The 22,099-nt window shown below is 43.6% G+C and overlaps 1 protein-coding gene across 5 annotated transcripts in view; it reads left to right on the plus strand.

Annotated features, from left to right (window-relative positions):
* cep162 (centrosomal protein 162) overlaps positions 1 to 22,099 on the plus strand; it is a 35,552-nt gene that overhangs the window by 7,124 nt on the left and 6,329 nt on the right. For all 5 annotated transcript variants that reach the window (XM_030724687.1, XM_030724685.1, XM_030724689.1 and 2 more), the window contains exons 2-21: positions 723 to 817; positions 2,564 to 2,681; positions 3,840 to 3,974; positions 4,613 to 4,784; positions 6,620 to 6,696; positions 6,764 to 6,825; positions 7,460 to 7,484; positions 7,802 to 7,867; positions 10,553 to 10,759; positions 11,538 to 11,619; positions 12,874 to 13,156; positions 13,279 to 13,507; positions 13,674 to 13,822; positions 15,631 to 15,765; positions 18,780 to 18,911; positions 19,685 to 19,797; positions 20,230 to 20,329; positions 20,418 to 20,544; positions 21,342 to 21,505; positions 21,964 to 22,065. In XM_030724687.1, the coding sequence (XP_030580547.1) occupies positions 758 to 817; positions 2,564 to 2,681; positions 3,840 to 3,974; positions 4,613 to 4,784; positions 6,620 to 6,696; positions 6,764 to 6,825; positions 7,460 to 7,484; positions 7,802 to 7,867; positions 10,553 to 10,759; positions 11,538 to 11,619; positions 12,874 to 13,156; positions 13,279 to 13,507; positions 13,674 to 13,822; positions 15,631 to 15,765; positions 18,780 to 18,911; positions 19,685 to 19,797; positions 20,230 to 20,329; positions 20,418 to 20,544; positions 21,342 to 21,505; positions 21,964 to 22,065 (2,538 nt within the window). In that variant the 5' untranslated portion in view covers positions 723 to 757. The remainder of the gene's footprint in view (positions 1 to 722; positions 818 to 2,563; positions 2,682 to 3,839; positions 3,975 to 4,612; positions 4,785 to 6,619; positions 6,697 to 6,763; positions 6,826 to 7,459; positions 7,485 to 7,801; positions 7,868 to 10,552; positions 10,760 to 11,537; positions 11,620 to 12,873; positions 13,157 to 13,278; positions 13,508 to 13,673; positions 13,823 to 15,630; positions 15,766 to 18,779; positions 18,912 to 19,684; positions 19,798 to 20,229; positions 20,330 to 20,417; positions 20,545 to 21,341; positions 21,506 to 21,963; positions 22,066 to 22,099) is intronic.

Genomic DNA, 22,099 nt, shown 5'->3' on the forward strand with positions numbered 1-22,099 from the left:
GTTACCAGTCGGTTTATTGAACAAAGAGTCCAGCAAACGCACGGAAAAAAGATAAAGAGGAAAAAGCACTCTATGGAATACGATGCTAGAGTGACCTGACCTTTATTGACAGGTTTGATTGACCTATTATCTTTATCCAGCTCTTCTTGGTGTCTTTCCCCTCACGTGCTTGCATATGATGCTTCTTTGACAGCTCCATTACCTCATCTGTAAAAAGGAATTACCTCATGGAAAATCCCAAACTTCCTAAACGCAGGTGGCCTTTGAAAAGTGTCAAATCATTTTGATTTCTGACCTGCACACTGATCTGCCAGGCAACAACCCCAGAGCGAGACACAATAAACATAACTTCTTTCATTAAATAAAATCAAATAATAACATAAACTTACCTGGAGTAAGTATAAATCAATCAAACAATACTTTTAAATGAAAGAAAGCAAAAAGCAGTATAAATGACAGTCATAAAGCATAACACTTAAATCAACAGTTCTCAGTCAGTCAACAGTATAGTCAAAACCAATCCCACAAGATGTTACCGAATATATCAGAATATGTGCATGCGTCTGTACATCATCCAGTGGCCTCTAAGTGAATTATGTCAATGTGCTTCTGGGACCCTGAACTGGAAGAAGGAAATCAAAGAATGGTGGATGATAAGTGATTCCTGTGGTTTTCATGATGCATTACAAAAATGTTAAAGGTTTTCTGTCTTTCCTTTTTAGTTTGCCACTGGTTGAGGTGAGCATGGTCACACGTCATGTCTTGCAGACTAACAAAAGAAGAGCTGGACGCACAGTTTGAGCAGTTCTTAAAAGAGGTAATACAACATGAATGCAGCTGTGGTAACATTCAGATATCACACGAGCAAGCACCTGTCGCATGACGTTTACAGAAAGAAATCAATCATACATTTGCATAAACTGTACAGGTATAAATACAATTTGGTACAAAGTAAAAGACTAACAAAATACACAACTCACCAAAACTGAAGCACAAACACACGGAGAGCTCCGGTTCAATGATGTGAATTTAGTGTAATGGAGACCTGACAGACACTGGGGGCCTCTTCCAGGAAGCAGGTTCAGCTCCAGCTCTGGGTTTGAAACCCTACAATGAGGAAACTCGGGTTTTCAGTTCCAGGAAGAGCTAACTCCAGCTCTAACCTGGCAGCTTTTATCCAACAACCTCTGAGTGTCTCTCTGACTCCGCCCCTCCTGCTGCACCTGAACCACCTGTCTGACACTCCCATTCATGTCCTCCTTCATAAAGACGCTGCAAAGCGATCAGAGGAGCCAATTCATCTGCAGACGTTTGTGTTTCTACAAGCTCTGAAATCCCAGTTAGACGTTAGTTTGTTATTTTGTAACATGAAGCTTTTACAGTCGTTCACTCGTCAACAGGCTGTAAGGACGGAGACAGCGATGATGTCACGCATTTATAATGAGGCAGCTGCAGCTGTCAGACTGTCAGTCAGTTCCTCTGAAACATTTACTGTAGTTACTGCAGCATCACTGTTACATCACACTAATGAAGCTTTAGACACAGAACACACTGATCAGTGATTGATTATTGGTCAGATCCTGGAGATGATGTGAATGTTTGAGTGAAGCTGAGGCTGACCAGCTCCAGCTGTTTGTGTTGGCACACCTTTCAATCAAAGTGGCCACGCCCCTAACTTTAAACCTTAAAAAATCTAATTGGGTGGGATTTTTAATATGTCATGAAGGGGGAAGATAGTTTTTGCCCCAGGCTGTGAGCATGTTACTGTCACAGCTGAAAGTGGGATATTTCAGCATCGGAGGTTATGGTGACTGAATCAGTTTCGGAACCAGCCACAAATGACCACTGCAGAAACTCCTGAGTTTGGCTTCATTCTTCAGCCCAGGAGGTTGGCATTTGCTTCTGACATTTTTGTATAGTCCTAAACATTTAACCAAGAATCCAACTGACCAATCAGAGGCAGCGTGGAGGCATATTTTTGTGGAATACGTTTTATGCTGTGTCACCACAGAGTCAGTCATGGAGTCCAGGAGAGGTGTGATGAAGAGGTTTAAGTTGATTTAAGATGATCTGATTGGTTCACCTTCAAACCTTTAAAGTACTAAGGTTTGATATTATTAACTGTTTAAATAATCAAAAATAATTTTGCCTAAAAAAATGTCCCAAAACTCTTCATTAAGATTTTATTCAACATGATCCCTCATTATCTAAATAAAATGTACTGAAACAAGTGCAGCTGTGACATAAATGTGTCATTTATTAATTTCAGACTACCTGTAACTATTAACGTAAGTATTAATGAGCTCTATGAGCTCCACAAGCACAGTTTAGCCTACAGTCAGTGTCCCCGTAAAGCACTGACTGGCTGGGAATTTAGCTGATTTAAAATTGCAAGTACTGCAAGCCTGAAAGCAGAAGGAGTAACTGAGCTTACTGTACCTTAGCCAAACAGCAAGCTCCGTTTATTTGTGTAATATCAGAAATGCCACAGTAATCAGTGTCTCTTCATATCAGAAATGAAAAGCATAAACACAATGACAGGTGTATCCGTATTCCCTGTCAGTCTCTTTCAGATGACTCGGTGGATTTAGGTGTCCCTGACAAGCAGCCGCTCTCTAAAAGCAACCAGAGACTAACAGGGTCACAGGATGATGGACACGGCGGGGGAGGATCGCCGAGAGGTAATAACGGTGACACATCCAACACAGTGCCTGCGAGTAATATCAGTGGTTGCACTTGTGTTTAAAGTCGGCTCAGCAGAGATTTATTATGATTTTACCGTTTCTTATTCCCGCTTCTGGAACTCCTGCTTCCATACGTGCTTCCACGGGATGAGTGCCACCTAAAGATTCACCAGCCTGGAGGTTAAGGGGGGGCACCAGCAGCCGCCACTATTTCCTTATTTTTAACTCTGTATTATTTTAGAAAACTGTTTAATTTTAGCTTAGTGGTTTCATTTTTCTCATTTCATTGTGAATCAGTAATTGTCAGGAATGTAAAATGTCCAGAATAGATGAATCCAATACAAAGCCAACACTGTGTGTGAAAACCAACCACAAGCATCTACAACTAATGTCAGTTAAATAAATATATATATTTTTTATTTTAGTGAGTTTTATAATTCCTTCGCTTGTGATACAGGTACAAATAAATATTACAGTATAATATCTAACTATAGAAAGTGATGTACACAGTTGTGTACACAGTGACCAAAGCAGTGGAGTGAAAATATTGTTTTATTTTTTTTTTTTTTTAAATTTCAGTTATCTAAATACATTTTCACACAGCCCCGCCCCCCCCCCAATCCGGGGGAGGGCGCAGGAAGTAGAGGTGTCAGGGCCCACCTGCTCTACACTTACCTGTGTGAGAGCTGATCTGTGGGTGGATGGGAGCGTTTTCTGAACAGCTTGTGAACGTAATAACTCGATGTCACCCACCATAGATGTATACTGTTCAAGGTGGACCCATCAAACTTCACACACACGTTCACTGACTTTACTATAACGGCACTTTGACCCCCGATGAGTCGATCAATGAAGGATGAACCAAATCCACATTTGTGTAGAACTGCAAGTAGGAATTTGCAGTTTTCCTGCTCAGCTCCTTTCTCTGCATTTAAAGACTTTACCCTGGTTTCTGCTTTGTTATTGGAACAATAATCTGTTATTAGTTTATGTGCTTCATTGGCTCAGAGTCTGTCCTTGATGAAACCTTTTTCATGAATGGAGTGATTTATTTTTGTCTAATCTTTTGGCGAGGACTTTGCAGATTATTTTAAGCTTTACATTGATTAGTCCTGCTGATGGAAGTTCGTCACTCATGCTTTTCTTTGGGTCTAGCACGGTTGGAATCTTGGGCATCTTTAAGGATGTCTGAGTCTATCCAGGAGGAGGAAGCGGAGGCAGAAGGTGTTCACTCAAAGGAGGAAGACCCGGCAGCGGCTCTCCTCCTGAGAGACAACACAGAGACCCAGGGTGAGTCCACGAACACACAGACGGAGCTGTACGAGTGATGTGTGGATACCTTTGAGCTTGTATTTTAAACATTTTAGATGTTTTTATTATATTCTGATACATAAAAGCTTAGCATTGAAAGAGGGTGTATTTTCTTTTTCACGTGCCTGAATGTTGTTGAAGGCCATCAGTTAGCTGCTGCAACTCATCCTCATTTTTGTCTGCGTTTGTTTACTCTGGATGCAGAGACAGCGTATCCGGCAGTCTCTGCTGATCAGTGCTGTAGTCGAGACCACCTAACCCGAGACCGAGACCGATCTCGAGTACTACAACACTACTGCTGATCATAGCGTCTGTTACACTGAATCTGAAACTCTGAACATGATAAAAACACACAGCAGCTCAGTTTATGGCTTCAGGTGTTTGCAGTTTTTTGTAGTTTTCAAAATTGAAGGTGAAACTAAATACAGATAGAAATAAGAATTAAAAGAGCACTCGAAACAAAAATAAAGGCTGTTTTGATGGTTATTATGGGATGTAACAACAATGTCCTCATGTCCAACTCTATCCTGTCTCCATATGGGGCATCACATGTCATAATTTTCATGTTTCCTGTTGTTGAGAAGGATCCCTGCTGTGCTGTGTTTAAATGTGTGCAGGCTCGGCGATGGTCCCAGCTGTGAGCGGTCTGGGTTTAGACACTCTGGAGGAGGAAGAGGAGAAAGCCAGGTTCTTTGAGCAGCTGGAGGCAGGAGCTTCATCCACTATAGACTACTCCAAGCTCAACAGAGAGCTGGACTCAACCACTTCCACCCTTGCTGGTACCTGCAGGTATGAGAACAGCTATGCTATTACACCACCTCAGCACTTTATTTCACCTTCATTTATTATTGCTGTGTGTAGCTATCGTCTCTCTATGGCATGACGCGCACTTTGTTCATTCACTCATAAATGTCTGAGTGTGAGGCTGACCTTCACTGTGGTCTTCTTAGGACACTCATTACTAAATGTGACAGCAGATTTACTCTGTGGGCCATTGTGAGGAGGACGACAGGTCGCTTTAATGGTCGGCTGTATTTGTTAGAACCTGAGGACGCACACCACCTGCCCGCTGAAACCACTGATTAAAACCTCCATGTGTCCATGGATGGGAGTTCCCCACTGTGGAACTAAAGAACTGAATCTGCAGACAAGCATGTTACCTGGTGTCTAACCACCACAAAACTGACCAGGATAATATGCAGACAGTGAAGACTTAGCTCTCTGTGTTGGCAGGCAAAGTTCATGTGCTGGATTTCCTGCTGTGAGATCGCCAACAGGAACAAAAGTGTCCCAGAAAGCCATCAAACTGCTCCCATGTAAGAAATGAGCGTGTACACGGATATGCAGTGTGTTTGTGCCGGCACGCAGCCATCCCCACAAAGGGTTCCCAGTACACTTAGTTAAAAAATTGTCCCAGAGAAATGCTTTCTCACACTAAATATGATGCTAAGTCATATAAATATGAATTGAAATCTGTCTCTCTGTGTTGGCCCTGTGACAGGCTGGTGACCTGTGCAGGTGTACCGTGCCTCTCGCCCTATGACAGCTGGGATAGGCTGTCATAGAAATGCAGGGAGCCTGTGCTTGACTCACCCAGGAGGAAGTTTTCATCGCTGTTCTTTAATATCAGAGTTTATTACAAACCTGGCAGATTTTTGCTGTGTAACCAACAGTTATGTATTAGCTCATGAGTTTGTTCCATAAGGGGTGGATCTGATCACGGTTCGGTTCGTGTCATGGTTTTGGGGGTCGCAGTTTTTGGTTCGGTTCGATATACTTTGCTTCTTATATTTTGTCAACGCTCCAGAAATACCATACATGAGCAACAGATAATCCACCATTTAGAGTGTTTAAAATATCGGTTATTGTCGAGGACGTCACGGTGCCATGCACAAACTGAAAGAACGAGGCAGTGTGGCAGGAGGCACATGATTGTGACAGTCTTAGGTTGAAGCGAGGTGATATTTTTGTACAGTAAAAGGGAGACATTGCTAATTTCAAAGTGCTTTCATATTGGACGTGTTGCCGTTAGCATAAGCAACACGTGTGCTTACACAGCGTCGCAGTTTTATCCACCACTCTCTTCATCACTGAATCCAAAATGGTCCCACACAGCAGCCCCAAACAGCGCTGCTGCTGCTGCGTCCTCTAACTCTGGGCCTCCTGTGTCTCTGCTGCTTGCTGTTTCCACCACCAGGCTGCTGCACTGGACACTTCATTTGGGTTACAGGGGCAAGGCTTTTGAACCGAACAACACACACGTCCCCAACCGAGACAAGCGAACCAAACGGGATTTTTTCATGAACCGTTCCATCCCTAACACAGATACAGCTGCAAACGCTCACTTAATTAAGTTTAACGTGTTTTTTTTATTTGTTTAAAAAATGTGTAAAACAAAACTGTAAATCTGACGATAGCTATACTGCATAAATAGTTATTGAATTTTATGGAAGATGCTTTCCTCTCCTCTTTATACAAGGATGTTATTTCAGCTAAATGAGGCCTCTGAGTAAGACAGATGAGCTCATTTTGAGTGTTTACGGGGTCTGTGGAGAAACTGCTGCCGGGGCCTTGAAGCTCAGTGTTGTGGTTTTGATGTAATGATCAGGATGTCCTCCCTGTAGGAAAGTAGAGGAAGCAGAAGAAGCAGTGGAGCGGAGTGGTGATGATCAAAGGCCAGAGGTGATCCGAGAGACTCCAGGTAGGAGGACTGACCTGGGGAAATGCCACTGTGACTCTGCCTGTGTCTTAATCAGGTCTCTTCACAGGCTCCCCACACTACAGCAGCGATTTTGAAGATGAGGAGGATGTGAAGCTGCCACTGGAGGAGGTTTGTGCTCAGAACTTCATCACTTCCTCGTCCCAATCTGAAAGTTCATTTTGGACCTTGCAACAATGTATTCTCTGGTCAAAGTCTGCTTTTTCAGGTCGAAGCTTCGAATTTCATTCAGGTCTCGGGTTTTCAGAAATTGTAGCCCGTGTGTGTTCTAGGCAGCAGCTTTTAGTGAGCTCTGAAAAATTCTGTCTATGACAGGAAGCTGGTCTGAGCGCTCACAGCAGCAACAAAAACCAGTTTTGGAGTCAAATATAATTTAAAAGATTCAGAGAACCCTGAGAGGTCTCTGTACACTGCGGACAGGAGTGAAAACCAGCATGAATTATGTGTGATCTCCCTGTCCTCGGGCCTCACTATTAAAAACACAATGCTGTAGTGAAATCACTGCCTGGACTCAGGAAACCTCAGAAAACCATCGTCAGTGGGTACAGTTTGTTGTTACATCCACAAATACAGACTATACAAATACAAATACTTCCACATGGATCTGAGATCACTCAGGACGGACTAGGGAGAGAAGTCAAGTTAGCCATTTTAACACTTATGGTGGCTGAATTATTATTACTAATTATTATTATTATTAATTGAAGGGTATTTTACCACACTGTCATATTCTTCTGTTTTTCAGAAGTCGTCTGCAGTTCTTACCAGAGGTAAGAGACACATGATATTCTGCTGAGGCCGGGAGATGTTGAAGTGATGCGGTAATAATCACAGTTTATAAAGTTACGACTTTTAGTTCACAACGCTCACCATCAGTGATCACACTAATCTGAACCTTCTTGTTTTTTTGTCTTCTTCTCCCAACAAGAACAAAGTAGATAATCATTCTCCAAAACATATTCATCACATGTTTTCATCACTAATGATAGTTCAGAGGGTTAAAGGCTTCCTGTTTGTCTGCTGCTGTAGTTTGGTGAAGAACCTGCAGCGAAACAGTTAAACTGCTCTAACTTAGTGTTTGTCTCAGTGTCTTTCTATGACTCCCTGGATGAAGACGAGAGGAGGAAGGACACAGTGGGCTCCCTGCACAGAGGTAACACAGACACAGAAGACCGTCATAAAATACTTTTGCTTTAGAATATATCTCACATATGCATGCTCACACACACACAAATATCCACACACAGACACACAAAGTGGCCACTAACTCACCCACTCAGTTTGTTGATGGCTCCCTAAAGCATCTGGTTGAGGTGCAACTTGCTAAGGGACATTTAACCACATATCAGTGTGCATGTATGTATTTGAGTCTGTACGCGTGCTCTGTGTGGATTAGAGAAAACCCAAAGTTAATTCAAACCTGTGCTCCCAGTACTTGTTTTTTATATATGCTGTACAATGAGTCCACCCTGGAAAAAGAACAGTTCAGAGACATAATTAAAAGCCCCAAGTTACCATGACATTCATGCCCATGATGAGTGTATGTAAACATCTGACCACACGTGTGTGTTGTGTCTGTGTGTGTTTGTGTATACTGCTCAAAAGAGTTACTGGAACACTTTTTAATCAGAGTTTAGCATCAAGTCAGCCAATACCATTGGGGTGTCTTTGAATTCAGCCTCTGTAGGTTGATCATTTTCATTGCCATCAAACAATGTGATGGCCTTTGCCCCAGGCTGCTGAAAGCATGTGCTTCTGAGCTGGGTGAACCTCTGAAGCACATCTTTAACCTGAGTCCCCTCACTCTGGAAAACATCATGCCTGGTTCCTCTGCCAAAGAAAGTGTGCCCCAGCTTGCTCAATGACTTCAGGCCGATTGCTCCAACATTGCACGTTATGAAGACCATCTCCTCCTACATCTACTCAGACCCCAGGTTAAACATGCACTGGACCCCCTGCAGTTTGCCTATCAGGAGAAGGCGGGTGTGGAGGATGCCATCCTCTACCTTCTCCACTGGACCTTTTCCTATCTTGACAAGCAGAGTGGCATTATGAGGGTTTTGTTTTTGATTTCTCCAGTGCCTTCAATACTATACAGCCCCCTCTACTGACAGACAAGCTGAACAGGATGCAAGTTAACCCTCACCTGGTGACCTGGGTTATGGATTACCTCACTGGCAGACCGCAGTATGTGAGGCTGAGGGACTACAGCTGAGACTGTGATCAGCAGTACTGGTGCACCACACCTCTCTGCTTCCTTGTTCACACTGTACACATCTGACTTCCTGTACAACTCTGAGACGTGTCATATGCAGAAATTCTCAGATGCCATCGTCGGATATGTCAGGAGTGGACGGGAGGATGAGTACAGGAGACTGGTGGATGATTTTGTGAACTGGTGCCAACTGAACCACCTGCTGCTGAACACGTCCAAGACTCAGGAGATGGTGGTGGACCTCCGTAGGTCTGGACTACCCCCACAGCCAGTCTCCATTGGGGAGATTGATGTGGAGATGTTGAGGACCTACAAGTACCTCGGTCTGCAGCTGGATAACAAGCTGGATTGGTCGGTGTGCACAGACACACCGTACAGGAAGGGGCGGAGCCAGCTTTGTTTCCTGAGGAGACTGGGGTCCTTCAACATCTGCAGATGTTCTACCAATCTATAGCTGCCAGCATCCTCGGTGGTGTGCTGAGGAGGCAGCGTCACGAAGAGAGACGTGCTGAGGCTGGATAAGTTGGTCAGGCAGACCGGGTCAGAGGTCGGAGTGGAGCTGGACTCTGACTTCCAAGAGCATCAGACTCTTTAATGCTTCACTCAGGGGACGATAACATACAATCATCATTACATATGTTGATATTTGGCACTCTGTAAATCAGACACTTTATTACTGTGTATCACTGCACTGCATCGTTTGCATATCTCTGCACATCTGTATATGTATATTGCACTACTGGACTTCTGTTTTGTTTTCCTTGCTTTCAGAGCACTAAGCCCCTGTACAGCTTAGTATAGTTTGTATAATTTATGCCTCCATTTTGTATTCTATTTATTGTGCGTATTAAGCTGCTGGATGCCCTAATTTCCTTTGGGATCAATAAAGTATCCATCCATCCGTCCATCCATCCATATATAATCTTATCCAATCCATATCAGTATAGATATCCAGCAGGATTTTTTGATGTATTTTCAAAGTGTTCCTTTAACTTTTTGGAGCAGTGTGTATATAATATATTTCAGCTGCAGAGGGAGCACTCCACCTGAAAATACTTGGACATACTTATGAATTCATTTTCCTCTAGATGGCAGTGAAGTTGGGATGCTGTTTCTCTTTTTTACTCCAGTTCGTCCTCACTCCATAAATCTTTTTCCTGTACAGTGTCAGTGTGATAGATCAGTTCTGGTAATTCCTTTAAACTGTAGCTCTTTCTCTGGGCTTCCTTTTTTCCTGATTGAACTCTCTGCTCTGTGCCTTTGGGGTGATTTTCCTGTTTCCAGAGAGAGTAGTCACAGAGCCTCAAACTCCAAATGAAGGGCTCTCTAACACACATCCATTATTGTTTCATTGATTGCACTCTAGGATGTAATAGCGTTGTGGTTCATAGCCATGTTCACTCTATGTCTGAATTACATATTCAGTATTACCAAAAACATTGTAATACGTTTTGCATCATTAGGTAAAATAATATATGCATTTACAATGTAGCTTAAATGAAAATGTGACCAGATTTGAAGACAGAATTCTAGACAATGCAAATATGGCCTTGATCAGGATGCGAGATCATTTAAGTTTCATTTAACTGTGTTTTTTGGATAAACCTAATTAATGCTCTGCAGGTCAGTCATATGTGCAGAGTGGAGGCTCAGAGATGGAGGCTCTTCAGGAGGCCTACAGGCAAATCCACATTGTGGAGGATTCAGATGACCATGGTCACCAGACTTCATCTTTGGAAGGGAGATGGAAGCCCAACAGACCTCTGTCTCCATCCTTTCCTCCTCAAAATGCCACACAGTCTCTGCACCCTGTTTCTACCAGCGAGTCAGGTCAGACATAATCCTGCTGCTGAAAACAAAATGTGAAGAGATTTGGATGCATATCAGCTTGAATGATTATTTTCTTTGTCCACAGATTGCTAGGACTTGAGAGAACAGTCTTTAAAAAGAACAAAAATGGCATATTCTCATTGCATAGGGTTTGGGCTCATCACTGATAGTCCCCAGAGGGTTAAAGGAAGAAGTAGTAGCTCTAACCATTTTCCTGTAGTCTATTTTTCTTCTGTTTTTGGCCTCTTCTCAATCAAAAGCCAAGCAGTCGATAAATCAAACAGTAAATGCAGTGTAGGCTGGCGCTTGTGGAAAAAGACCTTTGACAGTTGGATAAACATAGCTCTTCTCAGGATAGTTCCCCCTCGCTGTCTGTGCTTCCACGTCCTTGCCCACCACATCAACATTACTTACAAGGCTGAGGAATGGAGGTCTGGTTTCTGCAGCAAGGCAAGATGGTTTCGTTTATTCAGCAGGTCGTCATTACATCATTTTTGTAGCAGTGTCTTACAAAGACCCCAAACCTCCATGTGCCATAAAAAAATTTGAAAGGTTGGGCTCAGAAACACACTTTGACTGCCATGTCAAAGCCTGGAGGAAACGCTATATTCTGTAAGGTCATATAACTGGTAGACTGGACACATTTGTCACACTAGGCTCCAGTTCTCAAGTCATCAGTCATGTCATTTGTAGGAGTCAGCCCCTGAAGTAGTATTTGTGAGGGGCGGGATCACGAGAGGATGTTGAGAGATTATTTTGTGCGTTTGTGTGTCTGCAGAGCTGCCGACTGCAGAAGAGCTGATGAGGCCCATCCGACCAGAGATGGAGCAAGTTAGAGGCTTCACCCTCCGGCCTGTCAGGTCAGGACTGCAGAGTCGTAGTTTATGCTGAAGTATGATGCACATTTTGGTTTCCATATCCAATTTTCTTATTTTTTAGTTTGATGAATCAATTTTTGGCACAAGAACATCCACATCCATCCACAGACGAGCAGCTGAAGCATGCTGCTGTCCTGCTGGAGGGGAATGTCATCCCTTTCTTGTCTGATATAGGATTCTAGCTGCTCCACAGTCCTGGCTCTTGGTTGCATTTTTTCATTTCACGATGCACCAAATGTTTTCAGTTGGTAAGAGGTCTGGACTCAAGGGCCAGTTCAGCACCCGGACTCTTCTTCTACGAAGTCATGCTGTTTTAATAGCTGCAGTATTCGGTTTAGCATTGTGTTGCTGAAATATGCGAGGCCTTCCCTGAAAAAGCTGCGGTCTGGATGGGAGCATATATTCTGATACCATCAGAGATGCAGGCTTTAGAGCGGAGCACTGAAAACGAGATTTGCTTCAGTCCATTTTAAATGAGCTTTGGCCCATAGAAGACATGTTCTCATATGGCTTCTTTTTGCATCATAGAGCTAAAACCTGCATTTGTGGCTGCCACGTCGTGCATTTTTTTAATGCCGAGGGCCCAGACGTCATGGCTGTCCAGTATTACTTTCTCCAGATTGTTGGAATCTTTTGATCTTCTGTCCCATAGATGATGGTCGCAGTTTTACAGTGAAGAACATTCTGAAATCGGTCTTCAGTTTATAGGTGCCGGCTTTTGCATATTGGTGAATCTCTGCCCATCTTTGCTTGTGAGAACCTCGGCTCCTCTTAGAGGCTCTTTTTATACCCAATCACGTTACTGACCTGTAGGGAAAAGTAGCGAGCTTCCACAAACAAACGCAAACCTGTGAATTAAATGTGTTCATTACAGCAGGATAGTGATGAAACTCAGGGAGCTGGTAAAGCCTGTGTATAAGTAACAGCAGAGTAAGATAACATTAGTATCTGCGCTAATGTATGTAGATGAACATGACATGAACACAGTGTATTATCTACCCACGCTGCATTTAGAGGAGCTCGCAGTTTCTCACACTGTCACATCCATGGAGCTGAGTTTTTTTGCCTTTGCTTTCCGGCACTGTTAACGAGGATAGTGGCTGAGACTATCTTGCACCTCCAAAGTGGGGAAAAATCACTTTGAAAATTTCATCTCCAAAGGGGGAAAGTCATTTTGGAGCAAGGTGCAGGACACAAAATATATTATGTTTAATGTGGTTTTCATTTTGATTACAGTGCTGTGGAAGCTGACCAAGAAAAGACATCTGGCTCACTGGAAAAGACATTCCTGGATGAAACTTCCACAGCGTCACAACACAAGCAGCTAGGAAAGCCTGGCCCTGCAGCTGCAGTGATAAATGGGGCCAGGGGGTTGAGAAGCCATCTAAGCAGCGTCCCTCAGTCCGCCAACAACGATCTGACTTTGAGCATTAAGGAAGAAGTAGACAGGCTGATGCAGGATCACACCAAAAGTTCCTCTCTCACATTATCTCACACTGGCAAAGCTAAGAAACAGCCGGTGAGGAAAACTACGTGAAAGGCACTAATGTAGAAAAGCTCATTTAATATGAGCCCCAAAAAGGCTTTTCAGACCCTGAATTTTACACATAAAAGGATATTGATGTGTACGCTTTCTCACAGGCCTCCCGTGGCTCCATTGCTTGTACCTCTTCGGTGGGGAGAGCCACTGTAGCTCCTGTAAGGGGACGGAGAGTGGACGGGAGAACAGCAGTGACCTCCAGGTCATCAGGGATAAGTAGAAGTTCTGCTACTGCAGCCAAAAGCCTGTCCTCTGGTTCCCATTTCTCACAGCATCCACAAAGAGCCAAATCCACAAAGAACCAAGAAAAAGACTGCTGGGATTCTGCAGGTTATTATATTATACACATATAAAGTCATCAGTGTGTTTGGGTAATATAAGACAAGAATGCATTCATGTGTACTGTTAGAAATTGTCCAGCTGGGCTTTGTTTCTTATCAACAGGTATCAGTTGTGTCTGTTTGAACTTGTAATGACCTTTGTGTGTTTTCATTAGCTGAACCAGATGTGAAGGTGAGGAATGAACTAGTGGCATCTGTTCAGTCCTTAGTGGCTGTCCTCCAGCAGCAAATAGACACCACCAAACAGCAGGACTCTGCACAGGAAGTCAGAGGAGCCCGGCTGAAACATCTTCCACAGCTCAGTGTAAGGAAATACTGCCTTTGTGTAAGCCATCCTGACCACCAGAGAGCTCATTTTGGTTTGTGCATGGTTGGTAATAATCTTTAGAGAGATTATAGCAGCTGTCACCGTTACCAAACACCCACACGCCTATGGAGCATTATATTACAAGTTGAGATTACAGGAATCCCATGCTGAGCAGTCCGGTGTGTCAGAAGTAGCCATAACCACTGGTATGCTTTTGTTGTACAACATCCTATAGAGAACATCAATCTATCCATTTTCATTCACTTATCTAAAGCCAGGCTGTGGTGGTAGCAGGCCATGCAGGCTATTACAGATATACTCTCTGCTCCTGGGGGGTCCCGAGGAACTCCCCAAGGCAGTGTTCTGCATGAGATATATAATCTCTGCTGCCTGTTCCACACCTCGCCCAGGCTCTGCTCACCATTTTCAGCATGCAGGTGATCATCAAGGTACTCTGAGGTAACATAACACATTATATTGCTTTTCAGGGCTTCCACGAACACCAGTGCATTTATCTAAAATGAATATTAGCCATTTTGAGAGTACCTGTTGCCCACAGCTGCTTTTACCATGTGAATAGTGGGGTGAGCTGATTAAATCCTGGCAGCCATCTGCAACAGGACACACATGCTGCAGACTCCTGACTGAAGATGTACCACATCAGAACACAGTGACAGCGACAACACACAAGTGTGTTACACTCATTGATATGCCTACTAAAGACACCAGGCTACTACTACAGCACACACTTCAGCACACTTCACACTGAGTCAGTATTCTGCTAATGGATAATAGGGTTTCATCAACCTTGACTTTTTACTTTGTTAGTAGCTTTTCATATTTTAATGCATTTACAAAACAATGTGCTCATTTGAGCTACACTAAAATATGTGCTGTAGAATACATATAGAAATAACTGTGTTTATATTAAGCTGCTTTGTACTGTCTTCATCACAGTGTAGATTCCTGAAGAAGCTTTTTATTTTTTCATTTCTCTCTGGATTGCTATAATTAGGAGATATTTCCACCTACAATAATTTATATTTGCTAGCATGTTGTGGGACCTCCACAGCCTTCCACATACATACTTTGAAAGTTGATGAGTAGGCATTACTGGCAACACATGGCACATAGCTAAAGCATGAAAGGAGGTGGAGGTGCATTGCAAAGGAGTTTGTATCAGCTGAGATCAGGTTATAGCAGCATTAACTGAGTGCTCTATATGATGTTGGCCGGCATTGAGACCAGCTGATCTGACAGGCTGACACCCTGAACTGATGTACCCAGAGATCCTTTTGGCGCAGTGTTAGGCCCGGGTCTTTGTGCAATGAGGTCAGAGTGGGCTGGGAACACTCACAGTCTGTGTCCCCAAAAACCGCCGCTGCTTACAGAAACGGACCCGAAAGCTTACAGATTCCAGACAGCAGCGTACTCGGTAGCTGCTCGTCTACAGTTGTGTGCCCTAAAACATAAAATATTTCCAGTAGACGGCTGTGAGTAAGAATAGAGCCTCCGTTGTTTGCGCATCACTTCAGCTGAGAGCTGTTCACAGACTGACAGAGCTGCAGGGCTTAGATACTGTTGCTGAGGTGCCGACAGTCTCTGTTTGATTTCACAAAAGATTAATTGGCAGACTGCAGATGGGATTACAGTGATGTCGTCATCATCTGTGCACAGCACCGTCCAGGATGATTTGGGTGACACACCAAAATCCATGTGCTTCAAACAGAGAAAAGCAGAAACCGTGCATCTCCTGTGCACACAGATTCCTGTAAGTATAGACTTGACTTGGTTCTGCCTTTCAGATGGAGCAGGACGGCTCTGTGGTGGAGGAGCTGAGAGTCCAGCTGGCACAGAGGGAGCGGGAGCTGCAGATGATGAAGGCAGGAGCAGAGGAGCTCAGCTCGCTCAGACAGCAGAATTACCTCCTACAAAGCAAGGTGCACAAACAGGCTTCCCAAACCAAGCTTTCCTTCTGTTCCACACACAGACACTTTATTTCCACTGACTTCACACTCTGTATTTACACAACATAACAGCCAGGTGTTTTAATGAACGAGAGTGTGAGTCATGTCAGCTCCTCACATTTTGAACCCTCTGTTTTCAGCTGTGTATGATGGTGTAGCTGCAGCTGTTGCTTCCATGACCACGCATCCTCCCACTGCCCAAACAGTCCTGCTCTAAAAGGTCTGAACTAACACTCAGAACTCCGACGCTGTGCTGTGTCATGTCTGATGAAATAGCAAGTATAGGAAAAGTTTGGGAGATTTCATACGTGTATCTGGACTGTCCCCACGGGAGGTGTTAATGGATAATGTGCTACTTTGCATAGATGTGTTGTAACTCACCCGTAGAAGCATCACAGTTATTGTTATGTTATTTTTGATGGCGCGGCTCATCAGTTGGTGAGCAGAAGCTTTTTTGTCTGCCCAGGCGATCAAACAAATCAACATTGTGCAGCTTAGCAACCTATCAGAGCTTCGTCTGCCTCCTCCACCGCTGCCACCTTGTCCTCTTCCTCCTCGCCTCAACCCTCATCTCCTGAACTGAGGTCAGGGTTCGAACATACAAAAACATGCATAATCATGATTATTGCCACAATTACTGATGTACAGCAGATTAGACATGGGACTCTCTCATCTACATGCAGCTGAAAAGAGCTGGCCAAACAACAACAGCTGGTTAAGGTCTTGAATAATCAGGCCCCATCTTATCTCAAAGACCTCATAGTACCGTATCACCCCAACAGAGCACGTCGCTCTCACGCTGCTGGCTTACTTGTGGTTCCTGGGATACTTAACCCTCTACAGCACAGCGTTGCCCTGGGGCAACAGAAAGTTTTTTAAGCCCCATGCCCAGTACATGTGAACTTAAATGATGCAAACCCATCAGAATGTTTTAAAAAGGATTAAATTTCAGTCCAATAACATCTTGGAGTCACTACCAAGCATGATTTGTAGGCGGGACATCCTTTTCTGACACATTGTCCAAGCAGCACATGGTGTGAGAAGAAGGTAAGAATAATTGCCCTAGTAATCATTTAAAATGACATAAATCCTAAATTAAAAAATACAGGAGTGTTTATGAAGTTGTAGAGAGGGATTTTGTCAGGTTTTTTGAATTTTTAAAAAATGTTGTATTTTCAGAAATTCAGTTTTTCTTTTCGTTGCCTCAGGGCAACGTTGTGCAGTAAGGGGTACTTCTAGAGGGAGACTTATAGGCTTGGGCTTAGGGCACCTTAGGTAAGGTAAGGTAACCCAAACACTCAAAAAAGTGGTACCACTGCCTTTACTTTGATATACATGGCAGTGGTGACGTGTGTGTGTGTGTGTGTGTGTGTGTGTGTGTGTGTGTGTGTGTGTGCGTGTGCGTGTGCGCTGTGCTGTGCTAAGGATTTCATCTGTTAGCTACCACAGTTTTCTAGCAGGCGCCACCATCAGCACTGGCGATTGTTCAGTACTGACAGGAAACACTGATAACACAACAGCAGCAGCTGTTTTACGTGCAGTCTGTCTGCACGCAGCAAGCGCAAAGAGGCGGAGCCGTTATCGAGACGGTGAGCTCAGGTGGAGTGAAAGGAAACGTTTTTCTAGCGTCCAAAGCAGCAGTGCTTGTTCCTGTAACATTTAAACCTTTACTGGGAAACAGCTGGAGGTCCTTCATCAACCACCTTTCTTATCTGATTACTCCATTAATTGATGAAATAATCAATAGAATACTCAATTTCTAAAATAACTGGTAGTTGCAGCCTTGTGGCATTTCCTGTGCCACCCTTCATCAACCCCTCAAAATGAGCAGATCTGACAGAATGTGCAGTTCACCAGCCTGTGGTAAATGGCTACTGGAGTGTGACCTTTGAGAGTACCGTTGTATTACTCTGTGCACACACTATATTGTCATTAGTTAAAAAAAAGGTTTTATAATATAAAATAGTTTAGGCAACTTTGATTATCCTGACCGTTATTCTACAGAAATAGAAGAATGTGCTTGTAATTCCCAGATATTGGAGCAGTAAAGCGTGTGTGGCTATGTGAGGTTAGCCAAAGCTGGTCCTTCAGAAAACAGAGAACATAAGGGTCAGTTCAGATATCTCAGGTGTGCCACAGGTACAGGCAGTTATCTGAGGGGCACATTTTAGCTGATTTGTGCACTGTCCATCTCACAAACATGGAATCACTGAGATAATACACAGGTCCTACTGTCCATGTCCATCATTTTCCAAGGTTTCAAACGTTGAAGTAAAAGAACTTTCATTTTATGGTCATTTAAATTTTTTGTAAAAGCTTTAATTCTCATAATGAGAAAATGTGTGATTTGTCTGGTGGGCGATAACAGGAGGATTTAGTGATCGGCCTGACATCAAGAGTTGTGTCATGTATTTGTGTGTCTGGATCATAACCCGATCAAATATGACGTGTCCATGGACAACAGCGAGATGCTTCGTTGTTCAGCTGAGATATGGAAAAAATATGCATTAAATGGAGTTTTCCCTCTTAAATTCCAGCAGCCTGCAAATCGGATCCAGGTGGCGTTCTGTGTGGCTCTAGTTCCTGAATATCAGATGAATCCGAGATATGATTTTTTTTTTTTTTTTTTTTTTGGCCCTATGTGGAGTTCAGGGTTTAATTGGTTTAATTTTGATTACTTTTGATTTTACCTTCACCTTAAAAACATTGTGACAATATACGGGAAGAAGCCTGGCGTAAATTATTGATCACAGCTTTGGTTTTACCTGGTCTATCAACACAATTTAAAAACTGCTGCACAGTTTGTCAGAATGCTTGCTGGAAAAGTTCGAGTCCAATCGGTGGTCTTCCCCCGCTCTTTCTCCCTACTTTCCCGTGGACTTTGCAACATTTAGACAAGATGCTTGTTAAATGGAGAAACTGGCACGTATGGAGGACTGTTCTCATTTGAGTGCTGTCAGTGTGAGACCTGCTTTTTCCCTCATCAGCTGCGCAGTGCAGAAGAAGCCAGTCGGAGAAAGAGGCAGGTGGAGGCCACAGACGCTGCTGCAGAAGAGAAGCTGCAGCAGATTGATAAAGAAATCAAAGAGCAGGAGACACTCATTAAAGGTTACCAGCAGGTTTGTTTCCCTGCATGCTGCTTCTTATTGTTTATTCATTATTTTTTTATGTGGTCTTGTCTTTGATTGTATCACTGCATCTCCAAGCTCATCCTTCACCTGTGTAACCTTCCTGGATATAGATGATAAGTAACTTATAAGCTGTGTAAGTCTGCAGGGTTCTGATTGGACAGTTGCATTGCAGATGATGATGTTGGTGCTGCATCAGCAGCTCCTGCCAGATAGAGACCACAGGGATGGACTACGAGGCAGGTTTAGCATAGCCAGGCTTTCTTTAACCTCAGTCAGAGATGACCGTCAGCCTTGTCTGTGTGTGCTGACCTCTTCAGCTTTTTTGCATAGGTTGGGAGCTGAGAGTGAATCTATAATGAGATGGACCTCAAACATTTTCCCCACAGCACTAAACTAAATGGCTCTGTGCCATTTCCTCCTCTGCTTAAAAGTACTCTGATAACATGCTGTGTAAGCAGAACTTAGACAGTGATTAGAATTATGACCCATTCCTCTAATCATTTTCAAGGACTCCTTGAGGAGCTCAGTATTTGGTAAATACAGCAGAGAGCGCTCAAACTTCAGATTGATACTGAGAGGCATCAGTGAAGATTTCTGCACCTCCAAACAGGAGAAGATGAGTTTCTTGGAGAGATTTGAAACTAATTCTGTCAATGGTTCAATGCATCAATACATTTTATTAAAAAAAAAACAGCAAAGAGAAGAGTCAGTATATCTCTGTTGGTCTTCTCATGCTCTTGGTGACATTAAACTGCATCCAGGAGAATGAGAAGCTCTATCTGCAGATGAAGGCTCAGCAGGCCAAGAGTAAAGCCAACGAGGAGGCCATGTTTAATGAGAACCAGAGGCTGCTGACTGAGCTGGCTTCCACAAGGTGGGTTCACTCCTGCGAACTGCTCTCATTACTTCTCTGTGAGAAACCTCACAATCACTCTGTTTCCCACACATTCACATTCTTATTATAGTGTGTGTGTGTGTGCGTGTGTGTGCGTGTGTGTGTGTGTGCGCGTGTGCGAGCAAGCGAGCGTGCACGTGGACACGTGTGTGTGACCTGTGAGAGGCTGTAAAGCTCGTTTGTAGACTTGTTGACCACTTCAGCACTGTACACTTTATCTACATCTACAACCAGTTTAAACTCAGCAGTACGCTAACACCATGTGTTTGGGCTGTGGGAGGACATGCAGCACACACAGAAAGGCTACAGTACTAACTTGATAACAGTGAAGGAGGTCATTAAGTGACAGAGATCATGAAATTGTGGAGCAGTTGTTCAGTGGTTCGGGTAAACCTTTTTAACCTCACCTAGGGAGCAGCTGAATCAAACCTCGAGGCCTGTGGGAAGGATATGCTTAATGGATCACACTCTGCACATCGCAGACTTGTTAGCTCAAATAAACACACTTCAGGTTAGTACTGCTCTCACTGACTTGTGCTGTAATGCTGAAGCTCTGTGTCAGCTGCCTTCACTCAGCACAGATGTGACTCTGTGTGCAGACAAATGAGGCCAAGATGTCTGAGGACATCCATATGCTGAAGCAAGAAAAGCAGGCTGTGGAGGTGGAGTTGCAGCTCATGAAGAAAGAGAGAGACCTGGCTAAAGCCCGAGCCAGCTCCATCTCAGGTAAGACACAGAGCAGCGCTAAAACTGCACTATTCAATATTCAATATTTGTTTCATGGACTTTATATTTCATCCATAAACCTAATTCCAACAATGTTGGGATGCTGTATGAAAAACAATCTGCATAAAAACATGTTTAAACTGAGTCACAGTCAGCTGGGTCATATTGAGTTTGATGGCAGCAGCACATCTCAGAAACCCTGGAAAACAAGAGTGGCACTAAAAAGACAGCTGGAGGAACATTTTACAGCTAATTTGGTGAACTGGGAACAGGTCAGAAACATGACCTGAGTTTCTCAGGTAAAGGTGTTCACCAACCTGCCAAAAATGTGTCCACAAATTGTAGAACAATTTCAAAGTAATGATGCTCAACATCAGATTGCAAAGACTTTTAATATCTCATCAGTACATCAGACGCCCGTGATCTCTGAGCACTCTGGTGTGACCTCAGGACCTCTGTCTGTGAGCACACTGTGCCATCCACAGACACGTGATCCCCAAACCTCGGCTCATTTAAAATGGACTGAGGCAAAGTGGAAAACTGTTCAGATAAATTGAAATGTGAAATTCTTTTTGGAAAACATGGAGGCCACATCCTTCGGGCTCAAGAGGCTAAAATATTAATATTAATATCAGAGCAGCCAACGGGAGCTTTAGTAAAAATGTTTGTGTTTCTCAGTCACGTGGAGCTTATAGGACCGCTGTACTGTGCACACGCAGACTCAAAAGCCTGATCAGAGCTGGTAACTGGTTATCCAGGTGAGCCCACTCAGAGTGGATTTCTTCTGAATGTGTTAGGAGATAAGACCTCTGAAGTGTGTGTATTGGAGGACAAGCACCAGGAGGAAGTGGCAGCGCTGAAGAAGAAGCTGCAGTGGTTTGCTGAGAACCAGGAGCTGCTGGACAGAGATGCTGCCAGGCTGAAAGCTGCTGCAGCTGAGATACCCCAGCTCAGAGAACAGGTGATGCTCAGGTCTCACAGGCTCTTTATTTCGTACCCTCAGTTTAAACTGTGTCTCTGGCTTCAGTGAACTTTCCTCATGAGTCTAATAGAACTGTCTGCCACGCCAATATTTTACCTCACTTATCACCCTGAGCCTGTAAGTCTCAGGAGAGTCTTTGCTGAGCATCTTTGTGGTAGCTGTTTTCTTGAAGAACCGTCATTTTCTCCTCAGGTGAAGTCTTAGTTGTTGTCTCTGTTCTGCAGATTTGGAGCTTGAATAACTTGTGTGTTCCCACTGAATGCAAATAAAACTGATCGGAGTTGTGTTACATTTGAAGAACTCATCTGTGTTTCCTCACTCTGGAAACATTTGTGCTCAAAGTTACATCTAGAAGGTGTTTCTTTGGAGATTTTTACAGTGACTATAGTGACAGCTGTGCACAGTGTGTTGGAAATAACAGGTCGTCTTCTTATTAGGTAGAAAAACTGAAACAGGAAGTGGGCAAAAGAACCAGCTGGCAGATGAAGGCCAGAGACAAATCTGTGGATGTGAAGAGGATGAAGGACTTGGAGCGACAGGTTTCTCACACAGCCATAAGCAGCCTGATCAGAC

This window comes from Archocentrus centrarchus, unplaced genomic scaffold (genome assembly GCF_007364275.1).
Source record: "Archocentrus centrarchus isolate MPI-CPG fArcCen1 unplaced genomic scaffold, fArcCen1 scaffold_40_ctg1, whole genome shotgun sequence".
Classification (NCBI taxonomy): domain Eukaryota; kingdom Metazoa; phylum Chordata; class Actinopteri; order Cichliformes; family Cichlidae; genus Archocentrus; species Archocentrus centrarchus.